Source organism: Mustela putorius, unplaced genomic scaffold (assembly GCF_011764305.1).
Source record: "Mustela putorius furo isolate JIRA1106 unplaced genomic scaffold, ASM1176430v1.1 tig00003987_pilon_pilon_pilon, whole genome shotgun sequence".
In the NCBI taxonomy this organism is placed as follows: Eukaryota; Metazoa; Chordata; class Mammalia; order Carnivora; family Mustelidae; genus Mustela; species Mustela putorius.
Window position 1 is genome coordinate 19,348,568 of NW_025422126.1, and position 17,441 is coordinate 19,366,008.

The window sequence follows — 17,441 nt, forward strand, 5'->3', positions numbered from 1 at the left end:
GCACATCATCTTTGCTCCAAGTAGCCACAACAAATATGCTGGAGAATCATTTCCTGGGATCTATGATGCTATGTTTGATATTGAAAATAAAGAAGACCCTCATTCAGCCTGGACAGATGTAAAGAAACACATTTCTATTGCAGCCTTTACTATTCAAGCAGCAGCAGGGACTCTGACAGAAGTGTTAGAGTGAGGTCCCAGCCAAGTGGCTAGCCATTTAAAGTGTTACTGAAAGTCTGAGGATAAAACTCTCGTTTTTGATAATTCATGATGCCAGAGTATTCTATAATCTTGCTTTTCATGTCATGTTTTGACTTTAGACTTCCATCCTGTCAAAAACAAACACCCCAGTTGTGGGGCAGAAAAACAAAGTAACTGAAAATTCCCATAAATGTCAAGGAATGTGGGACTTTGGCACATTGCTAGTAAAAATGTAAAATGGTACAACCACTTTGAAAAAGAGTTCATTAATTTTACAAAGTTAAACATACAGTTGACTCTTGAACAACATGGGTCTGAACCGCACATATCCACTTACACGTGAATTTTCTTCTCATAAATATAGTACTGTATATGCATTTTTTATTGATGATTACATTTTCTTTATTTTTAATTGTTAAGAATACAGCATATAATATACAAAATAGGGGTTAATCAATCTGCTATCAGTAAGGCTTCTCCTCAATAGTAGACTATCAGCTGTTAAATTTTTAGGGAGTTAAAGTTATTCAGATTTTTGACTGCATGGTGGACTGGCACCCGTAACCCTCACATAGTTCAAGGGTCAACTACAGTAACCTTTGCAAGTTATTATTTCAAAAGTTATTTTGTTTTCATCATCTTTAAGAAAAGACAAGTGATTATGTGGTAGAACAGTGTAATTAAGGATGTTACAGAACATGCCTGAACTATTTCTTAAAAACATCTTCCCCTAAGAATACTTTACCTATGAGATGGTTTATGTAAGCCACCTGGTAACCACAAAGCAAAAACCTAGTGATGAAACCTAAAAAAAGGGGAGACTGAACAAATCACCATGGAAATCCACTTTACAAAGGTAGAAAATAGAAGTACAAAATAGGAAAAACAGGAGATACAAGACTAGAAGGCAAACAATAAGACGGTAGTATAAGTAATTATGAATGGACTGATTTTACCTAAGGTCAGAGTGACTGGATGGAAAAGAAAAAAAAAAAGGACCTAACTCCACTCTATAGGAAATTCACTTTAGCTTTCAAGACATACACACACTCAAGTATAGGAATAGAAGAGGATATTCCATGTAGGTGGATACCAAAAAAAGTGGGTGTAGCCATACTTATGCCAGAAAAACATACACTTCAAGGCAAAAACACACTAGCAAGTGTGATAAAAGAAGTCATCACATAATGATAAAGTAACAAAGATGTCAAGAAGAGAGAATGCTCAAAAATATACACACATGCAGCATCAGAGCACCACGATTAAAAAAATTTCACCAGATTTAAATGGAGAAATGAGCAATACATTAATAGGGAACTTTAATACTACTCAATAAATTAATCATGCAGTCAGAAAATCAAAAAGGAAATACTGGAATTGAACCAAAACATATTCCAAAACAAAGTGATTTAGCAGTTATATATAGTAATATTCCATCCAAGAACACTATAATACACACTTTTCTCAAGGGCATATGAACATTTTCCAGGGCAGATTCTATGACAGGGCACACAACAAATTTCAGCAAACTAAGACTGAAAGTATACCGACTCTTTTCTGATCACAATCGTCTAAATCAGACATCAGCAAGAGGAAGCTAGAAAAATCTAGTACATGGGAACTAATAACACACTTCTAAACAGTAAGTCAAAAAATAAAAATGGGAAATTAAAACAAATGAAAAAGGGAATATGACACATCAAATCTTATGGGATAAAAGCAAAGCAGTCAAGAGTCAAGTTTATAGCATGAAATGCGTTATCTTAAGAAATTACAAAGATCTCAACCTAACTGTACCCCTCTAGGAAATATAAAAAGAATATGCTTACAGGAAGAAGAAGGAAGGAAAGAAAATCAAAGCAGAAAAAATAAAAACCCTATTTCAGAAAAAAACTACCCATAAAACTAAATGCTGGTTCATCAAAGAGATAAAACTGACAAAACTATTAGCCAGACTTCGACAAAGACATAAAATTATAAATGAAAAAGACCATACAAGTGGTACTACAAAATACACAGGATCATAAGAGACACACACACACACAAACGTGAAAAGACAATAATGAGCAAGAGATTGAATCAGTCATTTAAAACCTCCCAGTACAAAAAATAACCCAGGACGAGAGGGCTTCATCAGCAAGTTCCAATAAACACTCAAAGAATTAGTACCAGTCTTTCTCAAACTCTTCCAAAAATATGAGGTACAAGGAATACTTCCAAACTCAGATTAACAGGCCAGCATTATCCTGGAACCAAAGCCAGATAAGAATACAACAAAAAAGCGGTGTCTGGGTGGCTCAATCAGTTAAACATCCAACTCTTGATTTCAGCTCAGGTCATAATCTCAGGGCTATGAGACTGAGCCCCATGCAGACACTGGGCACCGAGCCTGCTTAAGACTCTCTCCCTCTCCTTCCTAGTCTGCCCACTATTCATTGGTGCGCGTGCTCTCTCCCTCAAAACAAAACCACAAAAAAATGAACTATAAACCACTATTCCTGATAAACATAAACATAAAAATTCTCAACAAAGTATTAGCAAACCAAATTCAAGAACACATAAATTATACTCCAGGGCTAGATGAGATTTTTCCCTGGGTTGCAAGGATGATTCAACATACACAAATCAATACATGACTTTTCATCACATTAATGAAATGAAATCACATTAATGTAATGAAAGAAACATCATGATCATCTATGCATTTGACAGAATGCATAATCCTTTCATGATAACTTTTGGCAGACTGAGTATAGCAGTAACATACCCCAAGGTAATAAAGGCGATGTGTGACAAACCTCCAGCTAACATGATATTCAGCTGAGAAGAACTGAAAGCTTTCCCTCACATCCAAATCAGCAAGAAAGAAGTCAAACTGTCCCATTTGCAGTTATAGGACTTTGTTTACGCCAAATCCCAAAGACAACCAAAACACTGCTGGAACTAATATTTCAGTAAAGTTGAATGACGTATGATCAATGTACAGAAATAAGTTACCTTCCTATACACTAAGGATGAAATACCTGAGAAGAAAATTATCCCATTCACAGCATCACAAAAGATCTATTTAGGAATAAATTTCACCAAGGAAATGAAAGATATACAATGAAAACTAAGACTTAGCTAAAAAATGAAAAGACACAACCAAATGGAAAGACATAATTTGTTAATGGATCTAAAGAATTAGTATTAAAAAGTCCATACTACCCAAAGCCATCTAGAGTCAATGCAATTTCCATCAAAATACCGATGGCATTACTTACAGAAATAGAAAAACAATCTTAAAATCTGTATGAAACCCCAAATTGCCAAAGCACTCTTGAGGGAAAAGAACAATGCTGGAGGTACCACATTCACTGATTTCAAACTATACTACAAAGCAACAGCAATAAAAACATCATGGTGCCAACACTAAAACAGACATATAGACCAACAGAACTGAGAGCCCAAAACTAAACCCCTGTGTATAGAAGTCAACTAATACTTGAAAGGGAGCAAAGAGCACCCAATGGGGAAAAGAGGATTCTTCAAAAGATGGGTGTTGGGAAAACTGGATAAACACAATGAAATTAGACTCCTCTTACCACTCACAAAAATCAACCTGAAATGGATCAAAGACTTATACAAAAGACCTTATACTACAAAACTACAGGAAAACATAAAGAAGCAGCTCAACAATGGTCACAGCAGTGTTTGAAATATCCCAAAAGCACAACGAAAGCAAAAAAAAAAAAAAAAAAAAAGCAACAAAATGAAAAAGCAAGAATGGGAGAAAATTTTTGCTAATCAGCTATCTGACAAAGTACTCAAATCCAAGACACATAAAGAACTCCTATAACCGGACACAAAAACACCCAAGAGTCCAAAAACTGGGAAGAACTAAACAGATACTTTCTCAAGACCTCTATCCACATGGTCAACAGGTACATGAAAAGATGTTTCACTTCAATAACCATCTGGAAAATGCAAATTAAAACCACAGGGAGGGATGCCTGGGTGGCTCAGTCAATTAAGCGTCTGCCTTCGACTCAGGTCATGATCCTGGGATTGGGGTCCTGGAACTAAGTCCTGCATCGGACTCCCTGGTCAGCGGAAGCCTGCTTCTCCCTCTGCCTGCAGCTCCTCTGGCTTGTGTGCAAACACACTCTGACAAGTAAATAAATAAAATCTTTAACACAAAAACCACAAGGAGATATCACCTTATTATATCTTTTCAAATGGCTATCAACAAAAAGACAAACATGTAGCAAGGATGTGGAGAAAAGGGAGCCCTTGTGCACTGCTGGAAGGAATATACATTTGTACAGCTACTATAGATAATAGTATGGAAGTTCCTTAAAAAAAAAAAAAAAATTAAAAAACCGTAACATAAAATCTAGTAATTCTACTTCTCGGTATTTATCCAAAGAAAACGAAAACATTAATTCAGAATGACATATGCATACCCATGTTCACTGCAGCACTATTTACAACAGCCAAGATATGGAAAGAACCTGTGTCCACTGACAGGTGAATGGATTAAAGATTAAAAAGATGTGATATGTATACACACACACACACACACACACACACACACACACATATTCACTCATGAGAAAGAAGGATATCCTGTCATTTGTGACAACATGGATGAAGGACTTGGCACATTATACTAAGTGATGTAAGTCAGACAGAGAAAGACAAGTGCAATATGCTGTGACTTATCTGTGGAATTTAGAAAGGCCAAAGTTGTAGAAACAGAAAATAAAAATGGTGGTTACCAGGGGACAGAGGTTATGGGATCAAGAACAGATGGAGTTTAAGGGTACAAATTTGTAATACACAGTTAATATGCCTTAGAAATAAAATGACCATACAATGAATAAAAACAACAAATTGTTATTAAATTCATCAAACTTGCTAAGAGCTTTGAACTTAATTATTCCAACTTCCAAAAATAATTATCAAATAATTATGTAATGTGATAGAGGTGCTAATTACTACTTCAATGGCAACCATATTACAATATGTAAGTGTATCAAATTCACATGTTGTACACTTTAACATTCCTTGGAAGCAAACCTGTGTGGTTGGTCAATTACCACCAGCATGAAGAAGTCACTAAAGTGTTTTTGCTAAATGAAGTAATTAAGCAAAGGGATGGCTACAATGCTGAAGATGCTTACAGACTTTTAGATCTTATTAAAAATGTTAATAAAACTTATAAATCTCATACCTATCAAACTCAGGACTTCTTGGAGAGTAACTAAGAAAGCTAAAAATCAGCTAGTCTCAAGGTTATCTGGCAAAGTGTAATATATAAAAAGTAAATCAACCATGTATGCTAGAGATTTCCCTTTGGAAGACGGGCCCTGTAATTTATAACGTAATGTGGTTTTTGATTCATTAAACACTTAGGGTTCAGGTTTTAAAAGTCCCTTCTAATTTGATGGAATATCTTCCCTAACTCTTCACAAATGAGAACCCATCCAGTTTTCACATAATTGAAAGAACGAGTCTGTCTGTAAAACACCAATAATTTTAATGTGTTGCTTCTTTCACCCCATTACAGTGCCTATGTACTGTATCTATGTATCTGCTTATGTACACAGAGATGTAGAAAGTTGTTCCAAAGTCCAGGTGACAGTAAGGCCAACTTACAGGCACAAGAGTTTACAAGACAAATTCATTGCCATCACTCTATTACTTTCATTCAGTCCTGCAGACTCCATCCATAATTCTTCTGAATTGCCCACCTGTCCATTAAGGTCCTTATCAAGTATTTCAGTGCAAAAACTGAAAACCCACTATCCTTTTGTGATAATTTGGTCATTTGATACTAAGACTAATAAACAAATGGCAGTTACAATTTTACGTTTTGCATGTTTAGGTGTGTTTAGTGTCATGTTAAAGAGTTTAAGGACTTAGGAATCAAAGTCCCTCAATTTAAAATCTAATTTCACCATTTGCTATTTATGTGACCTGACGCAATGTATGTGGTTTTCCTTTGCCTCTGCTTCTCTATCATAAAATATGACTATTAGTATGTAATCATATGGAGGTGTTCAAAAATTAAATGAAAAGCTATTAAAAACACTTAAAGTACTTGGCAACTTCTAGGTGCCAAACTCTTGAACAAAAAAAATAGCTATATAGTTACATCTACAGTCTTGAATTACTTGTAACTAATACCTAAATTCCTAAACCTCAACTCCAAAATCTATGAAGTCTTCTAACCTAATCACTAGTGAATTATGAAGTCTTGATGTTAGACACTTACTTTTCCTGGTTTAAAATTACCTGCTTGAAAAATGGAACTAGAATTCCACCTAACTGAATACCATTGTTCTAATTTTCCTTATCTTGGTATTGGCTTTCTGCTCCCTTAAATTTACTCCTCTCCTCTGCCTCCAACTCAGGCTTTTCTTGCTCATAATTTAAGGAGTTTTATGGTTAGGTGGGAGAAGTGCCCTGGAAGGAATCCTTAAGGTATCAAAACCAGTCCAAGTTGGCCTTCAATATAATGTCTGTAATCTGAGACTAGTCTGTTATTAGAATCTAGCTTTCATTTGTAGGGAGCCTTTTCAAGTTTTATACACAATTATAATTTCAAGAAACCCACTAATCCTAATAAACTCAATGCAGTGAATGTTATAATTTGTGGATTTGCTGATACACATAATCTTTACATTCTTTTCCACCTTAAGAATATATCATGCCTAACCAAATTGTTTAATCACTGAACTGACAGAATCAAGCAAGAGATAGTCTGTGGTGAATTTTGTTTTGTCAACCCAGCAGCCTTCTTTCCCCATTCTTCTGGCAAATAACTTTTCTTTCAGTGGCACACACTGCATATTCAGGATATAAGCCTGAACAATCCTGTACTGGATGGTATGTACCCGTGATTCTACCAATGAGAATGACACTTGATTTCTTTTGACTGTCTTTATCAATACACATAAATTCAACCCTAAGAAAACCAAAAGACAAATGCCAAGTGAGGGACAGTCTACAAAATACCTGACCAGTCAGTACTCCTCAAAACTGTTAGGGTTTTGAAGGAAGTCTGAGAAATTCAAAACCAAGAGGAGCCCAAGAAGACATGATGACTAAATGTAATGTGGCATCCTAGATGGGATCCTGGAACAGAAAAAGACATTAGATAAAAATTAAGGAAATGTGAATAAAGTATGGATTTTAGTTACTAAAATGCATCAACACTGGTTCACTAATTCCAGCAATTTTATCGTACTAACAATTTTTATCTCCTGTAATTTATCAATGTTAATTATAGAAGAAATTGGATATGGAATATATGGGAACTCTCTGTACTATCTTTATAATTTTTCTTTAAATCCAAAACTGTTCTAAAAGAGAAAGTAAATTTAAAAGAAATTAGACTGATAAGAGGTTAAAAAAAAAAAAAAAAGCACACCTAATCACACTTCCATGCTGCTAGTACAAACTTTATTGTACATCAACATTTTTATGCAAATTTTTGAGCCTCATTCCCAGAGTTTCTGATTTAGCAGGTCTGAGGTTGGGGACCCAGAACTGGCACTTCTAACAAATTCGGAGATGTTGATCCTGCTGGTCTAGAAATGGTATTTTGCTAGTCACTGGCTTAGCCTAGAAGATGAAAGTCAGAAACCTCAAATGATCCCTTGCTTATTTGTCTTTCCTCTGCTAGCATCTTTCGTTGCAGACACTTTAGATAACTGCTTTAAGCAAGTCTCATACTAAAGGGGAAAGACAGACAAATCTGATGCTGTTTCATTACAGATTTTTCTAACATGCAGATATGAATTCCTATCTGTAAAGCTACATACAGGATACATACCATTATCAAAAAGACAATGGACGCTTGTTTCTGAAACTGAGGATTCTGAAACTTCTTTGGAGGCTGTTGAGAGAAACTAGAGACCTAAGAGTTGTCAAATCACAAACGAAGAGTTTATAATCTAGCTATTATTATAACTAAAACAATCCAGACAAAAGGACTATGTATTTTATTTTATAAACTTATTTTCTAACAAAACATATGAAACTAAAAATTTGTTCCTGGTGACCAAACACAGTGTTACCAATTTTCCATGCTATGTGCCAATGTTTTATGGAAACTATTACTCCAAGTGGTAGACACAAGCAGCACAGAGCAGTTAAAAGCACAGAACACAAAGCCAGCCTATTTGAGCTTAAAATTACTACTACTTATAAACTCACTAGCTCTGACTTGGGCGAGTTATTTAACCTATGCAATCAATCACTTTCCCCATGTGTAATGTAAGGATAGAACCTACCTCACAGAGTTATCATTAGGGGTAAGCTCATATTCATTAAAGTCCTTAAAACAGTGAGTGGCCCATAAGGAGGTGGTTGTGGATCTTCTTGATATTTACAAAAGCCAATCAATACGCCAAGCACTATACTAGAAAATGGCAATATTATGATTGGCCAAAACAGTCAAGGTTAGTCAGTCTACAAGAGTATACAGACATTCACAAATCAATCATACAAAAAAAATATGAATATTGCACTGTAAACTAAAATAAACATTTGCAGGAAAGGACCACACTATTTTAAAAGCAGTAGCCTTACTATACACATCTAGTTTGATTTGTGGAGGATGACAGGAAAGTATGACAGGTTCACAGATGTATCCCTCTTCCAGGCTTAATAGTAATCTTACTTCAAGTAGCAAAGTCTTAGAAGTATTTTAACAATCCAATCATTTGGGCAATATACCTGCTTGGTCAAAAAAAAAAAAAAAATGGAAACCGAATTATTTTGACATAATTTTTAATCAACATAAAAATGTTTAGGGCTGGAAGCTTTATTTCACTTTAATGGACATTAGAGGTGGCCAACTAAATTGGAAAACTAAGAAAGGTCATTAATTAACATTTAATTAAAACATGCCCCTTTGGAGAAACTGTTCTTGAAGGAATTAAGAACGATATAAAAACTTAAAATCAAATAGTAACGATGCAGAAGAAAAACACTGCAAGCTCAGTACTTCAGAGATAATGCTATGTGTATAAAACACCCAGGCATTTACACTTAATAAAAAAGGCAAGTCATGCAACAACTCCAGATAAGTTTAAGTTCCAAGGTACTTAGGCGTTAAGGAAGAAATCAGGTAAAAAAATCAACTGCCTATCGACAGAATTAAAATAAATGAAAGGAAATATTAACAAAACTTAAAAGCAAGCTAGACTTAGCTTGCATTTCAGAAAGGATGACACAGATTTATAATACAGGCAAAAGAATAAAAAAAAATACCCAATATGAATGCCTATTCAAAATTAATATGCAATGAAACAAACAAAACCCTAATGTTAATGTTCTAACAGACAACTTAAAAATACGTGGTAGTTACTTTAAAAAAAAAAAAAGTACATAACCAAATGCCTTAAAACTGATACCAGAACTCATAAATGAGATTTTAAAAATTTATTTATTGTGGGTGTCATGCAGCTTCAGGCTGAGGAATAGCTGACTTTTTAAAAAAGTAAGGAGTGGCAGAGCAATACCCCGAAGTCACTTTCAATTATTTGCAAGAGCTCTTTAGGTTTTTCTTCACCCTTAAATGGTTAATTGTCTAAACAAAACGAAACAGGTTACACTTAATAAGAATTAAAATCTCTAGCATAAAATGATAAAATAGATCATTAGTCCTCTGCCAGTGTATGGTTACAAGAAGTTACATCACTGACCTATATAGTCATTTCTCTCTATGGTATGTTGATTTCAATTTATATTTTTAATGGTTTACAAGTTACTGGCTGAAATTATTACAACAAAACTAGGGCAGGTTTTAAGAACTACCCTTCAAGTGTTCCACTAAAAAAAGGATGGTCAAAATCAATGTTCTAATTTACGTAGTAATATTGTACCTATTGTACTAATTCTTAGTTTTGCACATGTTCTATGGTCACGTAAGATTTTAATACAAGGCAAAGATTACTATAGGAAGTAAAAACTGCTCTAAGTACTTTTTTTGCAATTCTTCTATAAATCTAAAATTATCTCAAGATAACAGGTTAAGAAAAATAAAAACTCAACTCTTAGGACCTTACTACCTTTATATTAGCAAAGATACTGAACAAGAAAAAAATAGTACTTTCTATTTCCCATGTTGAGTTTAGCTGTCAGATTAGTTACCAAGTGTATAATAAACTTAGTTTTCACTGCTTTGCTATAGTAATTACTTTGAATGCTATGAAAGACAAACATATTTCTAGAGAAACGATACACTTAACATTTTTAATTTTCTTGACAGATAAAGTGACACAAATTCTACTCAACAATAACTGTCCCTTTATGTATGAATCTAAGATAAAAATATTTATATTTTTATTTGGGCAACAAATCAGGTTCATAGGAGTAAGAGAAGAAATAGGATTGGTCACTAATGTAACCACTAATGGAACTGAATACATAAGCTGCAACTTTCCCACACATACACAAAAATACACACAGAGTCAGTGCTTTGTAACTAACTCTCAGGTGAATAATCCACTTGCTTTAAATAATAGTTCAACTGCATGTAACACCTTAAGATATTGCTTAGGGGGAAAAAAGTCTCAAGAAGAAAACATTAAAAAAAGTGTATTAATCACCACCTCAAATCAAATCGAGTATCAACCTCTCCCCTAAACAATAAATAAGATTTTATGTCTCCAAATGAACCCAAGTCCTTAAATTATGAAAGATAATTTTTAAAAATTTAAATACAGCCCCAAGTACTAAAAACTTATAATATTCTCTTTTGGCCCAGTTGTTCTGAAATGTTTCCATGGTTAAAATATTTATTTTGTTAAAATACCATGTATCCTGAAAGCCCAGTTGCCAAGTTTTTTATGTCTTTATTTGTAACAGAGCTAAATCCTTTAATAATTACGTAACTACCTTTAGTAGTTATTGGCTAGTTGAGTGAGACATACTCTTTATTAACCTGTACTTTAACCTGTACTTCTAAAACTGTAATTATGCAAATTATCTTTGTAAGAATAAAAGAAAAACACTCAAGGGGCTTGGGAAATAATCATTTTAATCTACATTAGCATAATTCATACCCAAATTTCTTAAGTTTTGCCAAAGTTCTGGCCTTCAAACATTTCTTAATTTTAGCTTTCTTGGTGAGCTCTGCATTGCCTCAAAAAGTAAGCTATCTTTAATGGGTTTAATTAGCATAAACAATCTAAGCCTGTGATACCTGTAGTTAATGAAGTATATACACAATCAACATTGTATCACCTAGAATTGTCAAGCTATTCATGAAAGTCTTAAAAAAAAAAAAAAAACCTCTAAAAGAATTCAGCTATTTTATTTAACATGTAATAGGTATTTCTCATAAAGAAAAGCTTAAATATTTAGTTTTCTGATACCCTAATGTATTTCCATAAGCCTTTAAGTCTACGGTTCAATACATAAAGGTTCCCATCACGGAGGCCAGATATATAATTTCTCTTTACAAGTAACTAAAGATTTTAAAAGGGTGTAGGCTATAAATCCAATACAATTTAGTCGTAACACCATACAAAGACCTTATAAAATAATCAGGAAAGAGATGTGTACCATTATTGCTTAGTCTTAATAAAATGGCAAATTCTAATCAAATTGATACCCCTCTACTCTTATTTATAATGTTTTCTATACATTTAAATCATAGCGCTTGGCAAGTAATACAGGTACTGATATAATGTTTTAATTCAATTAGTTGTAAACAAATTCCAATTTGTTATTCAATGCATATATTCCCCTTTAACTAGCTACTACACTACCTCAGAATTATTCCTCCTAGAAAAAGTAACCTTCCCAAGGATAAAACAATGCAGAGCTTTATCTCCTCCTTAAAGATTTTCAAGTATTATAGGAACACAAACTCATGAAAAAACTAATTAAAAATCCGACATTCCATCTTGCTTTACTAATTATGGGGTAACAGAAAAGAGATGTGAACAAAACAAATGTTCTTTTATACTTCTCTGCTCAACATAATATTATATGGAAAAATACTTAACTATGAGCTACTTTCTAGCTTATCAAGTAAAGGACCCAACTACAGTTCTGTCGAGTGAGGAGAAATGAATAATCAAACTTAGGTAACTCAAAAAGAAGATGGGAGGCACAGAAAGATAAACTGACTTTGGCTTTTAAGAACCTACCATTGACCCTGAACTGCCAGATTCAACAATAACAGCAACAACAATGACAACACAGCAACAAGAGAGGACAGCAGCAAGCCACCATTTTACCACACAGCTAAGAATTCTGAAATAGGCAGTAACTTTCTATCCCTGTCAACTCATTCTGCTGTATCTTCTTTTGGTTTTTCCGGCTTTTTGGTAGCAGGCAGTTCAAGGCTTGCCCATTGCATAGGTTCAGCTTTTCTCATGGTGATCTCAATCTTTGTTGCAGTCATAGTTACATAACTTCGTGTTACATCAATCACCTGCAACACACCAGAGAATGATGGTAAGCCTCGATGTTGTTTTTCAAGTCCCAGAGAAAAATACTCATCTTGTCTATGCTAATAATCGCAACTCTGAGCATCTAAGGCCATTTTTATACCCAGATTTAAAGTTTTTAGTAAGAATTAATGGTAAGTTATATTATCTATTTTGTATCATTGATTTCTAAAGTATGGTCTTCTTACTGTAGAAACTGTTTATTTTGAAGCAGTAGAAAAAATTCTGGATACTTACACCCCATAATTTCACATTTTGATGAAATTCCTTCTCTCCTTCAAATACAATGTGCACATTTAACTGAAAAATATACAGAAAGTTAACTGAGTTAACAAGTTGAAGGAATAAGATTTAAACAATGATTATAAATAAAAAAGATACTGATATAAATCCTTTAAGCTATTTTAACAAACTTCCAATATTGTGTATTTTTTTTTTTTGAGGAAACCATTAACAGAGAAGAAAAATTAACTGAAGTTTCATATTGAGAACTAGGTACTATATTATTTAATAAAATCTTCTAAGCTACTGTAGTATTTCCAGAATGCTTCAGAAATAATTCTATTATATATAGAAATTTTCATTTACAAAAGTTTGACAGTAATTTCAAACTACTTTTTCGAATGAAAAAGATTAAAAGAATCTTAAAATTGACCCAGAGTATTTTTTAATACATTAATATAGAGAATCATGTATGAAGACAATTTTTTCTCAAAGATATTTAGTGTACTTACCAATGTACTATTTGCTTCTACTTGGCTAAGTTCTGGAAGTGAATTTTTAGCATACACTGAAATGGTGACTTCACCCCCAGTCTGATGCCAGTCATGTCTACAAGGAACAACTTTTTTCCCCTGTAAAAGAAGAAAACCCTTATGAATTTACAAAGTGCCATATAACCTCTAAAAAAGAGGAATCTGAGTCAAATTATATTAAAAAAAATTACCATGTGCAACTGAGCCCTTAATGTTTTTAAGGGCAAACAATCTCTTAAAGGTTTAAACAGTAAAATACATCACAATACAAATAATCTTTATAATCTTATGGTTGGAGAACATGCTTATTCTTCCATTTGTGTTTTTTCCTTTTAGGGCCATAGCATCACTATACATTGAAAAAGGCAACTTAAAAACTCCTATTAAGTTTTATCCTATTTTAACATTTCTGAAATCCACTAAGCACAGTCATAAAAACATTCTATGAAAACCAAGACATTTGCTTAGTGAATAATCCAGATAACATCTTAACCTCATGCACTGAAATCTTCCACTTATTTTAAGTTGGAAGTTGACGACATGTTGAAATTTCCAGTTTCTACAAGTTGGAACTGACTACTTATAGCAATCTACTATTTGCTGTTATAGAACAGTTTATTTTCCCCTAATAATAAAATGAAGAAAAAAGTGATAATTTGTGGAAGAAATGTTTTGGGTTATTATTACAGAAATAACTATTACCTACTAGTAGAACATTGCTTTATCAAGGACTATTTTGAAAAAAGAGACAAATCGTGATTAGTTTCATAAATTTACGAAAGCAACTTAGTTACATAATGCAGGAAACTGTGAGGCACTACTGTTCTTTTCTTTTTAGTTAACATATAATGTATTATTTGCTTCAGGGGTACAAGTCTGTGATTCATCAGTCTTACACAATTCACAGCGCTCACCATAGCACATACCCTCCCCAGTGTCCATCCCCCAGCCACCCATCCTTCCCATACCCTCCACTCCAGCAGCCCTCAGTTTGTTTCCTCGGATTAAGAGTCTTTTGTGGTTTGTCTCCCTCTCTGGTTTTGTTGTATTTCATTTTTCCTTTCCTTCCCCTATGATCCTCTGTCTTGTTTCGAAAATTCCTTATATCACTGAGATCATATGATAATTGAGACACTACTGTTGAAAAAGCAGTATTTACATTTTGGTATAATTATGCTAACTGAATTTAAAATTGTTTGGATCCCTTACATTTTTTTGTCCTTAGCTACTAGCTCAGACACTTAATACTTGATTAAGTGTATGCATTAAAATATAACAAAAACATTATTACATCAAGGGTTAGACTCTGAAAATTTCTGCATATAATAAAAAACATTTATTTTTTTAAGCTTAAAACTTTCAAAATTTTGGTCTTTGGAGAAAATACAGAAAGACTTTACTAAGTTTTTTTGCTAATAAAATATTCCTGCAAGTTTTGGGGTAGACAAGTTATTGTAACTTGGAGTATATATTTATAATACCAAAGCATGTTACTAAAAATCAGAAAATATAGAATACTCAAATGCAGAATTGAATGAATCCCTAAAGCAATTTGGAAATTTACAATTGTTCTGTAAGTTAAAAGACACATATAGTGAAAAGGTTCATTGTTAGTGGGGTTGTTACTGCCAATATAGCACATAAAACTAATTTATTATAAAATATGTTGCAAGAGCTAAGGTGCACTTTCTGACAATAAATTGGCTGCCTTCTTAAAATTTAATGGGATTCTGGACACTTATTTGCATAGCCTATGTCTTTTTAAAAAGCTATCCAGTGAAGTAAGGACTAAAGTTTTTCTTGTTTCAATAAAGTACCCTTTAGCAAGCAGAGGCATTCAAGACAATTGGAAAAAAGTCAGCCATCCTTCTCTTTGGCCGCTAGATGGAGCGATTTTGCATTGTAAATGGCTGAGTCAAGTTTTAAGAGGCCAGAAGAGAATCCAAAGTCGAAGTGATTAGTAACATGGAAGGAGAAGAAAAATGATTAAAAAAAACAAAAACAAAAACAAAAAACAACAGAACGTGGGGAGAGCCTATGGAATTACAGAAACACATGCTTCAATTCTGGCAGAGGCTTCAGTATTTCACAAAAACCTGCATATCTGCATCATCACACATAACGGCCACTTGGATTAAAGGGCAGTGCTCTAGACATTTGACTCAAATTAATTTTAATTTTTAGGCTCATCAAACCTTTATGCAAGAGAGACATTATTTCTGAAGACAGAATAATCTTAAATCTTTAAGAAATGACAGATAACTATATCCCAATGTTATGAAAATGCTACTTACAGCATCCTTTTTAGTCCACATGTGCTTCCCTGTTGTACAGCCCTCTTGTGCTAAGAATGTATTGAAATCAGAAGTTTTTTTTCTACAGCAGCTCCAGTATTTCATCCTTTAAATTATCACAGGAAAACTTCAGAAATAAAATCTTACAACTACCACAATGACACTGTGATTTTAAAAGGTAAATAAGTATGTGCAACTTCAGTATTCTACAGAGAGTCTGAGTTACTAAAGAGAGTTAAAACTATCAGGAAACTAATCATTTTAAAACCAGAATGGCATTTATTGTAGTAGTTCTGGAGCTCCTGAGTAAAGATGCTTAAAACCATCACAAAATTCCAAATCTGCTTTTCACTAACTGCTCACATTCCACTTTCCTCATAAAGTTCCCCAAAAGTGATAATGACCAAAGGTTTTAACAGAGTGAAGACTTTAACATGCTACTGCATTTCTATAAACTACAACACGCATGGAAGAGGGCTCAGCTGAGGGCTGTGGAAAAGTGTGGATTTTCTTGGATGACACAATATTGATGACAGATATTAGTCAGACTCAAAAATTCTAGATGTCCAGCAAGGCACAGAGCAGTCCTTCCAACTAAAAACTATCCAGCCCAAATAGAGTATTCCATTGAAAAATAAGAGAATAAGGAAAAACATGCAGTATGAATCACAATGGCCATTTCACTGTAGTAACTGTTTCAGTTTTCTCATATATAGAAAGATAAAACCCACACTCTAGGTTTTTTCTAAAGATTATATAACAATGTAAGTAAAACACTAATAATGCTGCATGGCAAATAATGTTTATAGGCACATTAACTCTTCTAACCTCTACCATGAAGTTTTAATTAGTCATGTATAAGTTACCCTTCATGAAAAATAGGTACTCCAGAATGATATACACAGACTTCTTCTAAACTCTGTGGACCCTGATAAGTCTAAAAGAGAAAAAAGAGGAAAAAATTAGCTTCATATCTCACTGTCCTATTTCACAAACATTTGTAGAACTGGTGACCTCTAAGAACTATGAAAATGCTCAAGAAATAACAATTACCTAAAACATTCATTAAATTCACCCCAAGTCATTCCAATAAGGAATGGAAAATGATTCCTTTTTAGATATGCTTAAGTTTTAGTTCCCTGTGAAAAAGGCAAATAGAAAAGCAGGCAATGGGATATATTAAGATGTTTTCACACATTCAGGTATGAGGTCACAATTCAACGTATTTAGGTATTTAAATTTATAGAACAGTATTGAAATCAAGGGACTGGTATTCTCAATGGAAATACAGTTATAGCATGATTTATGTGTACAGGAAACTCTGTGTGGGCATTATGAATTAATAAGCAATTCTGGAAGTTCTATAGTGTTGTTTCTTATCCCTAGGAAGGGTAAAATGAGCTGCAGACCTATAAATATATCCAGGGTTTGTCTGGAAGATCCGGGCCCCAGTGCTGCTGTAGGTGAAGGCTCTACAGATGAATTCACAAAAAGTAATGTTAATAAAACACAGATGCAGCCAGCAGTATATTTTTTATTCTGGTATTTATAGCAACCACCTACAAGTACAGAAAATAAAATTCTGTATATTTACTTTTGGTAAATCCAACGTACTGCCTTGTATCTCCTAAAGATTCCATAAGCACATAAAAATCAGCTATGTTAGATTCTGAACTTATCACTACTTCCCCCTCAACTCCTACTCTTCTTCCTACTTATGTGATGGCACCATATCC

General features: G+C 33.7%; 2 protein-coding genes across 2 annotated transcripts in view; one reads left to right on the forward strand and one right to left on the reverse strand.

Moving 5' to 3' along the window:
• The window catches only part of NAALAD2 (N-acetylated alpha-linked acidic dipeptidase 2), a 63,774-nt gene extending 51,585 nt beyond the window's left edge, over positions 1-12,189 (forward strand). Inside the window, exon 19 of the mRNA XM_045071486.1 lies at positions 1-12,189. Within this exon, the coding sequence (XP_044927421.1) occupies positions 1-193 (193 nt within the window). The 3' untranslated portion in view covers positions 194-12,189.
• Positions 8,966-17,441, reverse strand: part of CHORDC1 (cysteine and histidine rich domain containing 1) — a 23,154-nt gene continuing 14,678 nt past the window's right edge. The window contains exons 7-11 of the mRNA XM_004763566.3: positions 16,572-16,642; positions 15,706-15,811; positions 13,391-13,510; positions 12,894-12,956; positions 8,966-12,640 (exon numbers count right to left, since the gene is read on the reverse strand). Of these exons, the coding sequence (XP_004763623.1) occupies positions 12,494-12,640; positions 12,894-12,956; positions 13,391-13,510; positions 15,706-15,811; positions 16,572-16,642 (507 nt within the window). The 3' untranslated portion in view covers positions 8,966-12,493. The remainder of the gene's footprint in view (positions 12,641-12,893; positions 12,957-13,390; positions 13,511-15,705; positions 15,812-16,571; positions 16,643-17,441) is intronic.